At 54.2% G+C, this 14,643-nt stretch overlaps 1 protein-coding gene across 1 annotated transcript in view; it reads right to left on the bottom strand.

The window, feature by feature from the left end:
* ATP10A (ATPase phospholipid transporting 10A (putative)) overlaps window positions 1–14,643 on the bottom strand; it is a gene marked incomplete at both ends in the record, with an annotated part of 67,807 nt that overhangs the window by 7,290 nt on the left and 45,874 nt on the right. Inside the window, 4 exons of the mRNA XM_080651578.1 lie at window positions 3,496–3,696; window positions 6,958–7,083; window positions 8,659–8,735; window positions 14,050–14,392. Coding sequence (XP_080507704.1) covers window positions 3,496–3,696; window positions 6,958–7,083; window positions 8,659–8,735; window positions 14,050–14,392 — 747 coding nt within the window. The remainder of the gene's footprint in view (window positions 1–3,495; window positions 3,697–6,957; window positions 7,084–8,658; window positions 8,736–14,049; window positions 14,393–14,643) is intronic.

Here is a 14,643-nt window from a genome sequence, read left to right as displayed (position 1 = left end):
ATAACTCCGACTCGGAGACTATTGCACACACAGAATACCTCTGACTCGGAGACTATTGCACACACAGAATAACTCCGACTCGGAGACTATTGCACACACAGAATACCTCTGACTCGGAGACTATTGCACACACAGAATACCTCTGACTCGGAGACTATTGCACACACAGTATAACTCTGACTCGGAGACTATTGCACACACAGAATAACTCTGACTCGGAGACTATTGCACACACAGTATAACTCCGACTCGGAGACTATAGTACACACAGAATAACTCTGATTTAGAGACTATTGCACACACAGAATAACTGACTCGGAGACTATTGCACACACAGAATACCTCTGACTCGGAGACTATTGCACACACAGAATAACTCCGACTCGGAGACTATTGCACACACAGAATAACTCTGACTCGGAGACTATTGCACACACAGAATACCTCTGACTCAGAGACTATTGCACACACAGAATAAATCTGACTCGGAGGCTATTGCACACACAGAATAACTCCGACTCGGAGACTATTGCACACACAGAATAACTCCGACTCGGAGACTATTGCACACACAGTATAACTCTGACTCGGAGACTATTGCACACACAGAATAACTGACTCGGAGACTATTGCACACACAGAATACCTCTGACTCGGAGACTATTGCACACACAGAATACCTCTGACTTAGAGACTATTGCACACACAGAATACCTCTGACTTAGAGACTATTGCACACACAGAATACCTCTGACTTAGAGACTATTGCACACACAGAATACCTCTGACTTAGAGACTACTGCACACACAGAATACCTCTGACTTAGAGACTATTGCACACACAGAATAACTGACTCGGAGACTATTGCACACACAGAATAACTCTGACTCGGAGACTATTGCACACACAGAATACCTCTGACTCGGAGACTATTGCACTCACAGAATAACTCCGACTCGGAGACTATTGCACACACAGAATAACTGACTCGGAGACTATTGCACACACAGAATAACTCTGACTCAGAGACTATTGCACACACAGAATAACTCTGACTTAGAGACGATTGCACACACAGAATAACTGACTCGGAGACTATTGCACACACAGAATAACTCTGACTCGGAGACTATTGCACACACAGAATAACTCTGACTCGGAGACGATTGCACACACAGAATAACTCTGACTCAGGGACTATTGCACACACAGAATAACTCTGACTTAGAGACTATTGCACACACAGAATAACTGACTCGGAGACTATTGCACACACAGAATAACTCTGACTCGGAGACTATTGCACACACAGAATAACTCTGACTCGGAGACTATTGCACACACAGAATAACTCTGACTCGGAGACTATTGCACACACAGAATAACTCTGACTCGGAGACTATTGCACACACAGAATAACTCTGACTCGGAGACTATTACACACACAGAATAACTCTGACTTAGAGACTATTGCACACACAGTATAACTCTGACTCGGAGACGATTGCACACACAGAATAACTCTGACTTAGAGACTATTGCACACACAGTATAACTCTGACTCGGAGACTATTGCACACACAGAATACCTCTGACTTAGAGACTATTGCACACACAGTATAACTCTGACTCGGAGACTATTGCACACACAGAATAACTCTGACTTAGAGACTATTGCACACACAGAATAACTCTGACTCAGGGACTATTGCACACACAGAATAACTCCGACTCGGAGACTATTGCACACACAGAATAACTCTGACTCGGAGACTATTGCACACACAGAATAACTCCGACTCGGAGACTATTGCACACACAGAATAACTCTGACTTAGAGACTATTGCACACACAGAATAACTCTGACTTAGAGACTATTGCACACACAGAATAACTCCGACTCGGAGACTATTGCACACACAGAATAACTCTGACTTAGAGACTATTGCACACACAGAATAACTCTGACTTAGAGACTATTGCACACACAGAATAACTCTGACTCGGAGACTATTGCACACACAGAATAACTCTGACTCGGAGACTATTGCACACACAGAATAACTCTGACTCGGAGACTATTGCACACACAGAATAACTCTGACTTAGAGACTATTGCACACACAGAATAACTCTGACTCGGAGACTATTGCACACACAGAATAACTCCGACTCGGAGACTATTGCACACACAGAATAACTCCGACTCGGAGACTATTGCACACACAGAATAACTGACTCGGAGACTATTGCACACACAGAATAACTCCGACTCGGAGACTATTGCACACACAGAATAACTGACTCGGAGACTATTGCACACACAGAATAACTGACTCGGAGACTATTGCACACACAGAATAACTCTGACTCGGAGACTATTGCACACACAGAATAACTCTGACTCGGAGACTATTGCACACACAGAATAACTCTGACTCGGAGACTATTGCACACACAGAATAACTCTGACTTAGAGACTATTGCACACACAGTATAACTCTGACTCGGAGACGATTGCACACACAGAATACCTCTGACTCGGAGACGATTGCACACACAGAATACCTCTGACTCAGAGACTATTGCACACACAGAATCATCCCAGCCAGCTGAGGAGCCGAACGTGGAAGGCTTCCGCGAATCGCTGGCTGGGAGGAGGAGCTGGTAATTAGCCTGTCAATCCACGCGGTCTGTTTACCACTATTTACATCTGTTTTTGTTCGCGTGTCTTTTCAACAGTTTCCCTGTGCGTTTATCTTCTCGTTAATTCCCCGTGTAAAACAAGTCACATTTCTGGAGGCTTGTTTTAGAGGGAAAAAAAGGAAAGGAAGTCCCTGCTCCGGCGGCAGCTCTTATAAGGGCCCCTGATTTACATTCCAAGCTGGCTTCCCTCCGGCTCCTGGAGACTGGCGCGGAGTCGGTTTTTGTCCCATTATTCCTTGTTTTAAAATATATGTTTATGGATGTCAGAGAGGAAGGGAGAAGGAGAGCGAGAGACAGAAGCATCATCGATGAGAGAGAATCATGCATCAGCTGCCTCCTGCACAGTCCCTCCTGGGGACCAAACCCGCAATCCGGGCAGGTGCCCTTGACCGGAATCGAACCCGGGACCCTTCCGTCTGCAGGCCGATGCTCTATTTACTGAACCAAACCGGCTTGGGGCCAGCCTCAAGAATTTTTTAAAAAATATGTTTCTATTGATTTTGATTATTTGAAATGTATTTTTATTGATTTCAGAGAGGAAGGGAGAGGGAGAGAGAGAGAAACATCATGGATCGGCTGCCTCCTGCACGCCCCCTATTGGGGATCGAGCCCACAACCCAGGCCGGGAATCGAACCCGCGACCTCTCCGTGCACGGATGAAGCTCAACCACGGAGCCACACCGGCCGGGGCTGACTCGACAGTCTGTCCCCCGGGGACTTGCCCTTTGCAGGCCGTGAGCGGACAGGGCGGGAGGGAGACAGGCGGGCCGGAGGGGGGGGGCCTCACCTCCATGTTCTGGCCGCTGCGGTACAGATGGGGCTGGGCCAGCAGCGCGTCAGCCGGCACGTCCTTGTCCAGCACCCCCGTCACGAGCTGGGGCAGCGAGGAGAAGAGGAGGTTGAAGAAGATCAGGTACCACTGGTCGATCATGGCCGAGGCGGAGAAGCCGCAGAAGAACTGGAACCAGAAGAGGAGGCCCACGAACATCTGGAAGAGAGACAGGGAGAACGGGACACGCCGCTCAGAGACGCCCGGGACCAACCATTCCCTCCACGGGGCCTCGGGGGTTCGCCGAGGGTGACGGTAAAGACTAATTATTATTATTATTATTATTATTACTATTATTATTATTTTAGCCCTGGCGATGGTACAAACTGTCCCATTGATCTGTGTTGTTCTGTCTTTTAATCCTCACCGGAGGCTATTTTTCCATGGATGTTTGGAGAGAGTGGACGGGAGAGGGAAAGACAGAGAGAGAGACTCATCGATGTGAGAGAGACACAGCGATGGGTTGCCTCCTGCACGAGCCTCGACCAGGGCCTGGGCCGGGGAGGAGCCTGCCACCGAGGTACATTCCCTTGACCGCAATCGAACCCGGGACCCTTCCGTCCACAGGCTGATGCTCTATCCACTGAGCCGAACCAGCGAGGGCCTGCATTTATTATTATTATTATTTCAAATATATTTTATTGATTTTTTTTACAGAGAGGAAGGGAGAGGGATAGAGAGTTAGAAACATCCATCAGCTGCCTCCTGCACACCTCCTACTGGGGATGTGCCTGCAACCAAGGTACATGCCCTTGACCGGAATCGAACCTGGGACCTTTCCGTCCGCAGGCCGACGCTCTATCCACTGAGCCAAACCGGTCAGGGCTTATTGTTATTTTTTAAAATGTTTTTATTGACCTAACTGGCTTGGCTCAGTGGATAGAGCATCGGGCCACGGACTGAAGGACCACAGGTTCCATTCCAGTCAAGGGCATGACCTCAGTTTCACTCTCACATCGATGTTTCTCTCTCTCTTTCTGTCCCCCTCTTTTCCACTCTCTCTAAAAGTCAAAGGAAAAATATCCTCAGGTGAGAATGAATAATAAAAATATATATATATATATATATATATATATATATATATATAAATGTATTTATTGATTTCAAAGAGGAAGGGAGAGGGAGAGAGAGAGATAGAAACATCCGCGATGCGAGAGAAGAATGGATCGGCTGCCTCCTGCACGCCCCCTCCTGGGGATCGAGCCCACAACCCTGGGTATGTGCCCTGACCGGGAATCAAACCCTGACCCTCCTGGTTCCTAGGTCGGTGTTCAACCACGGAGCCACCCCGGCCGGGCGATGGTCTGTATTGACGTGAGCTCTTACATACACATCCTCCAGGTCCCACGTTTGACTGCGACTCGCCCCTTCCCCACGGAAAACCGACACACCTGGCTTCCTCATCGCCTCCCTGCTCCGTCCCTCCCTCCCTGTCTCCCTCCCTCCCTCCCTCCCACACCGGCTTCTCTGACCCCCACGGCCACAGGCTCCGCCTCACACCTCATCGTGAGTAAGCAGCCTCCACAGAAAGAGGAGAAAAAAAAAGTATGAAGATAATTGAGTGGGTCTTCTTCTTCCTCCTCCTTCTTCTTCTTCTTCTTCCTCCTCCTCCTCCTCCTCCTCCTCCTCCTCCCCCTCCTCATCCCCGTCCTCCTCCTCCTCCTCCTCCTTCTCCTTCTTCGCGATGGTACCCAACGCTTTCTTTCTCCACCACCGTTGCTGCGGCAACGTCTCCTCGCTTTCTTGGAAAGGAAAGCCGCCGTGTTTGTGAAACCAATGAATTTCTCATCCTTGAACTCCTCGAGCAGATCAAGCGCTTGTTAACAGAGGCCCCGCGTCTTAGGCGGGCAGGGACGGCGGGCCAGGCCGGGGTCTGTGCTCACGCCAGGTGGCCACGCGGGGGGCGGGGCGGGGGGGGGGGACCTGCTGTAGCAGCTGAGCTGCCGAAGGCCTGCCCCTGTCTGGCACGTTTGTTCTTGTCAATCCTCCACCTGAGGATATTCCCTCCCCCTCCATTGATTTAAGACGGAGTGGAAGGGGGAGAGAGGGAGAGAGAGGGAGAGAGAGAAACATCAAGAGATGTGCAGCCGAAACCGGTGTGGCTCAGTGGATAGAGCGTCGGCCTGCGGACTGAAGGGTCCTGGGTTCGATTCCGGTCAAGGGCATGGACCTTGGTTGCGGGCACATCCCCAGTGGGAGGTGTGCAGGAGGCAGCTGATCGATGTTTCTCTCTCATCGATGTTTCTAGCTTTCTAGCCCTCTCCTTTCCTCTCTGTAAAATACCAATAAAATATATTAAAAAAAAAAAAAAAAAAGAGACGGGCATATTGGTCGCCTCCCCCCTGCACCACCTGACTGGGGCCGGGGATCGAACCTACAACCCAAGTACGTGCTCTCAGCTGTCCATCTCAGGTCCTTTTATACGTTTTATGTTTTTAAAAGATGTTTGTAAGCCCAGCCAGTGTGGCTCAGTGGTTTGGCATCAGCCTAAGAACCAGGAGGAGGTCATGGTTCAATTCCCGGGCTCGATCTCCAGTAGGGGGCGTACAGGAGGCAGCCGATCCATGATACTCTCTCGTCACGGATGTTTCTATCTCTCTCTCCCCCCCTCCCCTTCCTCTCTGAAATCAATAAAAATATATTTAAAAAAATAAGTGTGTTCTTAAAAATCTTCCGTTTTGAAAGTATTACGTAGATCTTCTTTCTCCCCCCCGCCCCGCCCCCCCCAGCGCTTCCTTCTCGCTCACCTCTGCCGCCCATCCTGCCCCCCCCCCACCCCTGATCTGTCTGTGCCCACGGGTTTATGGCATCGACGCATATAAATTCTCTAGTTCATCTCTTCCCACCCACCACATATTTTTTTTTATTTTTTTAAAATATATTTTATTGATATTTTAAAATATCAATATTTTAAAGGAAGGGAGGAAGGGAGGAGAGAGAGCTAGAAACATCGATGAGAGAGAAACATCGATCAGCTGCCTCCTGCACACCCCCTGCTGGGGATGTGCCCGCAACCAAGGTCCATGCCCTTGACCGGAATCGAACCCGGGACCCTTGAGTCCACAGGCCAACGCTCTATCCACTGAGCCACACCGGTTTCGGCAGCACCACGTATTTTTAAATATGTTTTTATTGATTTGAGAGAGGAAGGGAGAGGGAGAGAGGGAGAGAGAGAGAGAGAGAGAGAGAGAGAGAGAAACATCGATGAGGGAGAAACGCTGACATCGATCGATCGGCCGGCTGCCTCCTGCACGCCGCCCCCCTGCTGGGGATGGAGCCCGCAACCCGGGCCTGTGCCCTTGACCGGGAATCGAACCGGTGACCTCCTGGTGCGCGGGACGACGCTCAGTCCCTGAGCCACACCGGCCAGGCCTTTCCGTTCCAACACTCAGAGACGAGCGGGGTCCCACCCACACCTACCGTGTTCTTGTAGAAAAAGTAGAGCACCATGTTGGCCAGCCGGGAGTAACACCAGTGTCCGTGCACGATCAGCAGCCGCTCGAGGTAGCGGAACCGGGGCACCGCAAAGTCGCTGGCCATCACTGCCTTGAGAGGGAGAGGGCCTGCATGACTGTCAGCCCCTCGCCCTGCCTATGGGGTGTCTCATCCCCCCAAGAACCAGGCAACACCCGGGCGGAGGAACCCAGCGTTACACGTGACGTGTGTGCGAACGGCCAGGCCTCCTCGTATTACCATCTCTCCTGTTACCGCCTTCGAGGAAAGAAAAGTTCGATCTCAACAAGGACTCCTCTAGTTCAGGGGTATCTTTTTTTTATTGATTTTTTTACAGAGAGGAAGGGAGAGGGAGAGAGAGTTAGAAACATCGATGAGAGAGAAACATCCATCAGCTGCCTCCTGCACGCCTCCTACTGGGGATGTGGCCGCAACCCAGGTCCATGCCCTTGACCGGAATCGAACCCGGGACCCTTCAGTCCACAGGCCGATGCTCTATCCACTGAGCCACACCGGTCAGCGCAAGGGGTATCTTTTTTTTATTGATTTTTTACAGAGAGGGAGGGAGAGGGAGAGAGAGTTAGAAACATCCATCAGCTGCCTCCTGCACGCCTCCTACTGGGGATGTGCCCACAACCAAGGTCCATGCCCTTGACCGGAATCGAACCCGGGACCCTTCGGTCCACAGGCTGATGCTCTATCCACTGAGCCACACCGGTTAGGGCAAGGGGTATCTTTTTTAAAAATAGATTTTTATTGACTTCAGAGAGGAAGGGAGAGAGGGAGAGAGAAACATCCATCATGAGAGAGAATCACGGATCGGCTGCCTCCTGCACACCCCCTGCTGGGGGTCGAGCCTGCAACCCGGGCATGTGCCCTGACCAGGAATCGAACCCGGGACCCTTGAGTCCACAGGCCAACGCTCTATCCACTGAGCCACACCGGTCAGGGCAAGGGGTATTTTTTTTTATTGATTTTTTTACAGAGAGGAAGGGAGAGGGATAGAGAGTTAGAAACATCGATGAGAGAGAAACATCCATCCGCTGCCTCCTGCACACCTCCTACTGGGGATGTGCCCGCAACCAAGGTCCATGCCCTTGACCGGAATCGAACCCGGGACCCTTCAGTCCGCAGGCTGATGCTCTAGCCACTGAGCCACACCGGTTAGGGCAAGGGGTATCTTTTTTAAAATATATTTTTATTGACTTCAGAGAGGAAGGGAGAGGGAGAGAGAAACATCAATGAGAGAGAAGCATGGATCGGCTGCCTCCTGCACGCCCCCCACTGGGGATCGAGCCTGCAACCTAGGCATGTGCCCTTGACCAGGAATCGAACCCGGGACCCTTCGGTCTGCAGGCCAACGCTCTATCCTCTGAGCCAAACCGGCTAGGGCTAGTTCAGGGGTATCTTTTTCAAATTAAAAAGATTTTTTTTTCATTGATTTCAGGGAGGAAGGGAGGCGAGAGGGATAGAGACATCCATGTGTGAGCATCCATTGTTGCCTCTTGTACGGGCCCCGACCAGCGGGTCATCCATCATCAGTCGTGTGGAAGGCTGACCCTTTAGCTCTGTCGGCCAGAGGCTCCCCTATCCCCCCCACCCCCCCGAAAGGCATGACGTGACGGTGAGCCACCCGGTCGCCCGGGGACAGCCCCGAGGGGTCTTTACCTGCATGCCCTCCTGGCCGGAGATGCCCACGCCCACGTCGGCCACCTGGATCATGCTGACGTCATTGGCTCCATCTCCTAGAAGCGGCACAGGCAGGAGGAGCTGAGTTGAGAGGCCCAGAAGCAAATCGGCTACATGAGGGTCCCCCACAGGTCCGTGTCCCAGGAGAGGTCCCGGGGGTGGGGGGTGGGGGGCGCGAGGAACGGCCCTAGGAGAACTGGATCAGGCGGTCAGAGCACCCACCGGTGTGTCAGAAAGCGGGCGGGGCCCCGGCCGGTGTGGCTCAGTGGATAGAGTGTCGGCCTGTGGACCGAAGGGGTCCCAGGTTCGATTTCGGTCAAGGGCACATGCCCGGGTTACAGGCTCCATCCCCAGTAGGGGACGTGCAGGAGGCAGCCGGTCCATGTTTCTCTCTCGTGATGGATGTGTCTGTCTCTCTCTCCCTCTCCCTTCCTCACTGAGATCAATAAAATACACATCTAGTAATAAAAGGGTAATACGCTAATTAGACTGGGAGACCTTCTGGGAGATTTCCGGACATCCTTCCGGACAAAGCCATGGAGGTGGGGCCGAGGCAGAGGCGGTTAGGGGTGATCAGGCCAGGAGGGGAGGGCAGTTGGTGGTGATCAGGTCAGCGGCGGTGGGTGGGGGAGCAGTTGGGGGCAAGCAGGCCAGCAAGGGGGGGGGGCAGTTGGGCGTGATCAGGCTGGCAAGGCGGGGCAGTTGGGGGTGATCAGGCCAACGGCGGGGGCAGGGGGGGCAGTCGGGGGTGAGCAGGCTGGTGTGGGGGGGGGAGATGGGGGCAATCAAGCCAGCAAGGGGGGGCAGTTGGGAGTGAGAAGGCTGGTGGGGGGGTGCAGTTGGGGGGCAATCAGGCCGGCAGGCAGGTGAGCAGTTAGGAGCCAGCGGTCCCGGATTGTGAGAGGGATGTCCAACTGCCGGTTTAGGCCCGATCCCACAAACCGGCAGTCGGACATCCCCCGAGGGGTCCCAGATTGGAGAGGGTGCAGGCTGGACTTAGGGACCCCCCCACCCCCCGTGCATGGGTTTTTGCACCGGGCCACTAGTGTGTGTGTGTGTGTGTGTGTGTGTGTGTGTGTGTGTGTGTATCTATATGAAAGCAGGCTGTCTGTGGCTACCTCTTCGTTTAGTATGCACTCTGCACAGCTGCCTCCTACACCTACAGCGCCCTCAACACAGTGTCCGCCCAGGGAGAGGGCCCCTCTTCATCGCAATCACTTCCTGCCCTGGGCCAGTCTTTTCTTTCTTTCTTTTAAAAATGTTTTTATTGATTTGAGAGCGAGAGGAAGGGAGAAGGAGAGAGAGAGAGAGAGAGAGAGAGAGAGAAACATCCATGATGAGAGAGAATCATGGCCTGGCTGCCTCCTCCTGGGGCGGGAGCCCACAACCCGGGCATGTGCCCCGACAGGGACTCGAACCCGCGGCCTCCTGGTTCGATGGGTCGACTCCGATTCGTACTCACGGGGGGCGCTTCCCTACGCGGGGTGAAGGAGGGGTACGTTCTGCCCACAAAGTGGTTGAGCTCTGTGTGAGCATGGGTGGCTTCCGTGCTCACCTCTGACCCCCCCCCCCGCCCCCCGCCCCCCGCCAGTGCCATCCAGGAGCACTGCGGCTTATCGAGTCAAGCTGCTGATGGAGAATGCTCAGCCCCCGCCCGGCCGGCCGGCGTGGCACCGTGGCTGAGCACCCACCCATGAAACAAGAGGTCACCCGTTTGATTCCCCGTGAGAGCATGTGCCCGGGGTGCGGGCTCCCTGCCCGGTGTGTGGGGCCTGCAGGGCGCAGCTGTTGGATGTTTCTGTCTGTCTATCCCTCTCCCTTCTTCTCTCTCTAAAATCAATTAAAAAAAAATATATATATATATAGATAGCCTTAGCTGATTTGGCTCAGGGGATATAGAGTGTCGGCCTGCAACCTGAAGGGTCCCGGGTTCGATTCCAGTCAAGGGCACATGCCAGCGGGGGTGGTTGCAGGCTCGGTCCCCAGTGTGGGGTGCGTGTGTGTATGTGTGTGCGTGTGTGTGTGTGCGCGTGTGTGTGTGTGTGCGCATGTGTGTGCAGGAGGCAGCCGATCCAGGCACACTTCTCTATCGCTGATGTCTCTGTGATTCTCCCTCTCCCTTCCTCTCTGAAATCAATAAAAATATATTTAAAAACCATCTATGTATCTCTCTATAAAAGAAAAACATATATTTTCAAGGCAAAAAAACCCCACACAAAACAGTGTTTAGCCACACCAGGCCTAGGTTAGAGCTCTCGGGGGGGGCCGGGGAACGGGGGCGCGGGGAGGGGGGGAAGCAAGGGGAGACGCCGCCACCGTCCCTCACGGGTCTCGGATCCCATCACGAAGCAGCGACGTGTCTCGAATGCGCAGAGAGTGCAGACCCACGACGCCCCGAGGGTGACTCATTCCACCCTCCACAGGAGGACGCTGCCCTGGAATTTTCCCCCTCCCTCCCCCGCCCCCGCCCCCGCGCCCCCCCCCCCCCCCCCCGATCCTTTATTGCTCTGGCCCCCCGACGTGGGCGGTGAGTCAGACTCGGCAGAATTGAAATTCTACGAAGCAATAACATCCCTGGCAGCTTTTCCCAGAACGTCCCCTCCGCAACGAGGGGTGATGGACAGCAATGTTCCCGGTGACTCACCCCTCGTGGCTGCAGAAACAAGCTAATGTTCTCGGGGGTCATCGCCTGCCCTTTGGATTCTATATTGTTTTCTTTTCTTTTTTTTTTTTCCCCCCAAATCTTTCTTGTTGCAAGGATGACACAGGTCTCCCGTTTTCCGCCCCCTGGACCCCCTTCTATCCCGCCCCAGCCCCAGCCCCAGCCCCCGCCCCAGCCCAGGCCTGCACCATCCTGTGATCTGTGTCCATGGATGATGCATTGATGCATACAAGGCCTGACTGATCTCTCCCCCCCACCGCCTCCCCCCCCCCCGCCCGCACCTGCCTCCGCCTTCCCTCTGAGACTCTGCAGTCTGTTCCATGTTTTTCTTTTCTTTCTTTCTTTTTTTGTTGTTGTTGTTAATCCTCACCCAAGGATTAACATACTTTTCCATTGATTTTTAGGGAGAGAGAGGGGAAGGCAGACGCATCAATGTGAGAGAGACACATCCATGGCTTGCCTCCTGCATGAGCCTGGACCAGGACCCGGGGCCAGGGAGGACCCCCGCAACCGAGGTAACATGTCCCCTTGACCGGAATCGAACCCAGGACCCTTTGGTCCACAGGCTGATGCTCTATCCCAGCCGTGGGCAAACTACGGCCCACGGGCCAGATCCGGCTGTTCTATCCGGTTCTCTTGCTCTCCCCTCCGCTCCTTTACTTTGAATTTATACTAGTTCACACAAACACTCCATCCATGCTTTTGTTCCGGCCCTCCGGTCCAGTTTAAGAACCCATTGTGGCCCTCGAGTCAAAAAGTTTGCCCACCCCTGCTCTATCCACTGAGCCAAATCAGCTAGGGCTTTAAAATATATATATATAGTTTATTGATTTCAGAGAGGAAGGGAGAGGGAGAGAGAGATAGAAACATCCATGATGAGAGAGAACCATGGATCGGCTGCCTCCTGCACGCCTCCCCACTGGGGATGGAGCCCCACAACCCGGGCATGAGCCCCTGACCGGGAATCGAACCGTGACCTCCTGGTCCCTAGGTTGACGCTCCACCCCTGAGCCACGCCGACCTGGCTGCGCTGGGTGTGACTGGATAAACGGTAAAAAGACCTGGGGAGGCAGCATTCTGCCACGTTACGGTGCCACGTGGGAAGGGTGGGAAGCTGAGGAAGCGATGAGAGGGAGCAGGTGTCCTGGCTGGGTTGGCTTAGTGGGAGGAGTGTCAGCCTGCAGACCGCAGGGTCCGGGGTTCGATTCTGCTCAAGGAACTCCTACAACTCCACAAGAGTTAAGACAAGCGATCCAATTTAAAAAAACGGGCGAAGGACCTAACTAGACCCTTCTCCAAAGGGGACATACCGACGGCCAAGAGACGTATGAAAAAATGCTCAAAGTCACGGATCATCAGAGAGATACAAGCTGAAACAAGCAGGTATGGCCTCACACCTGTCAGAGTGGCTGCCATCACCAAATCAATAAACAGCAAGTGCTGGCGAGGACGTGGGGGAAAAGGGAGCCCTCGTGCACTGCTGGTGGGAATGCGGACTGGGTGCAGCCACTGTGGAGAACAGTATGGAGTTTCCTCAAAACATTAAGCATGGAGATCCCATTCGACCCAGTGATCCCGCTTCCAGGAATGTATCCCAAGAAACCCGAAACACCCATCAGAAAGCATGCACGCACCCCTATGTTCACAGCAGCACCATTTCCAAAAGCTAAGATCTGGAAACAGCCCAAGTGCCCATCCGTAGACGAGTGGGTAAAAAAGCTGTGGTACATTGACACCAGGGAATACTATGCAGCAGTGAAAAAGGACGATCTCTTGCCCTGACCGGTGTGGCTCAGTGGATAGAGCGTCGGCCTGCGGACTGAAGGGTCCCAGGTTCGATTCCCGGTCAAGGGCATGTCCCTTGGTGGCGGGCACATCCCCAGTGGGAGGTGTGCAGGAGGCAGCTGATGGATGTTTCTCTCTCATCGATGTTTCTAACTCTCTATCCTCTCCCTGCCTCTCTGTAAAAAAATCAGTAAAATATTTCCTATCTAATAAAAGAGTAATATGCAAATGGGCCGTCACTCCAACACATAAGATGGCTGCCCCCATGTGGACACAAGATGGCCACCACAAGATGGCCAGCAGGGGAGGGCAGTTGGGAGCGATCAGACTAGCAGGGGAGGGCAGTTAAGGGTGACCAAGTCGGCAGAGGAGGGAAGTTGGGGGTGACCGGGCCTGCAGGGAAGGGCAGTTGGGGGCGACCCAAGCCTGCAGGGGAGAGCATTTGGGGGGGAGGGGGACCAGGCCTGCAGGGTAGGGCAGTTAGGGGTGACCAGGCCGGCAGAGGAGGGAAGTTGGGGGTAACCGGGTCTGCAGGGAAGGGCAATTAGGGGTGACCAGGCCTGCAGGGGAGAGCAGTTGGGGGGGAGGGGGACCAGGCCTGCAGGGGAGGGCAGTTAGGGGTGACCAGGCCTGCAGGGGAGGGCAGTTAGGGGCAATCAGGCTGGCAGGGGAATGGTTAGGGGGTGGTGGTCAGGCTGGCAGGCAGAAGCGGTTAGGGGCAATCAGGAAGGCAGGCAGGCAGGCGAGCGGTTGGGAGCCAGCAGTCCAGGATTGTGAGAGGGATGTCCCAGATTGGAGAGGGTGCAGGCTGGGCTGAGGGACACACACACCCCCCCCCCCCCGCCTGTGCACGAATTTCGCGCACCGGGCCTCTCGTTAAAAAAATAAAAGAAACACGGAGAGCCGCGGGCCCGCGCACTCACCGATGGCCAGGGTCATGGCCTTCAGCTTGCTGCGCACCAGCCTCACCACCATGCTCTTCTGCAAGGGCGTCGAGCGGCAGCAAAGCACCGAGCGGCACTGCTTGGCCAGGAAGAGGAACTTGTCCTCCAGGCTCTTCTCCAGGGCGTAGGCCAGGCTCCTCCCGTCGATCACAAGGCTCGGGCAGGGGCCGGCGGCGGCGGCGGCGGCGGCCTCGGAGGGCGGGCGGAGGAGGGGGTAGAATCGCACGCTCACGCTGCCCGCCGGGGTCTTCTCCGGGGCGCTGCGGGGGGCCCGGGCCTGCATGTAGGTCAGGCACTGGTCCAGCAGAGCTGCGCACGCCTCCTGGGGTGGACACGGGAGGGCTGTGTCCGCGGACTGGGCCCCACCACAGACCAGGTCATCCCCCCCAAAGCATGCCTGGGCCCATGGTCTCCCTCCCGGGCACCAGGGGCTGAGCCCAGGGTTCCTCCTAAAACCTGGTTAAGCTACAGAGGACGGCTTTCCTGCCCTGGACGGTACTCTCCGTGGTTAGAGCATCAACCCCCACACCGAAGGGTCTCGGGTTCGATTCCCAGTCAAGGGAACGTGCCTCG

This window comes from Plecotus auritus (genome assembly GCF_963455305.1).
Source record: "Plecotus auritus genome assembly, chromosome: 15".
NCBI classification, from domain to species: Eukaryota; Metazoa; Chordata; class Mammalia; order Chiroptera; family Vespertilionidae; genus Plecotus; species Plecotus auritus.
The sequence above is the reverse complement of the archived record's forward strand: the minus strand, read 5'-3'. Positions and strand labels throughout refer to the sequence as shown.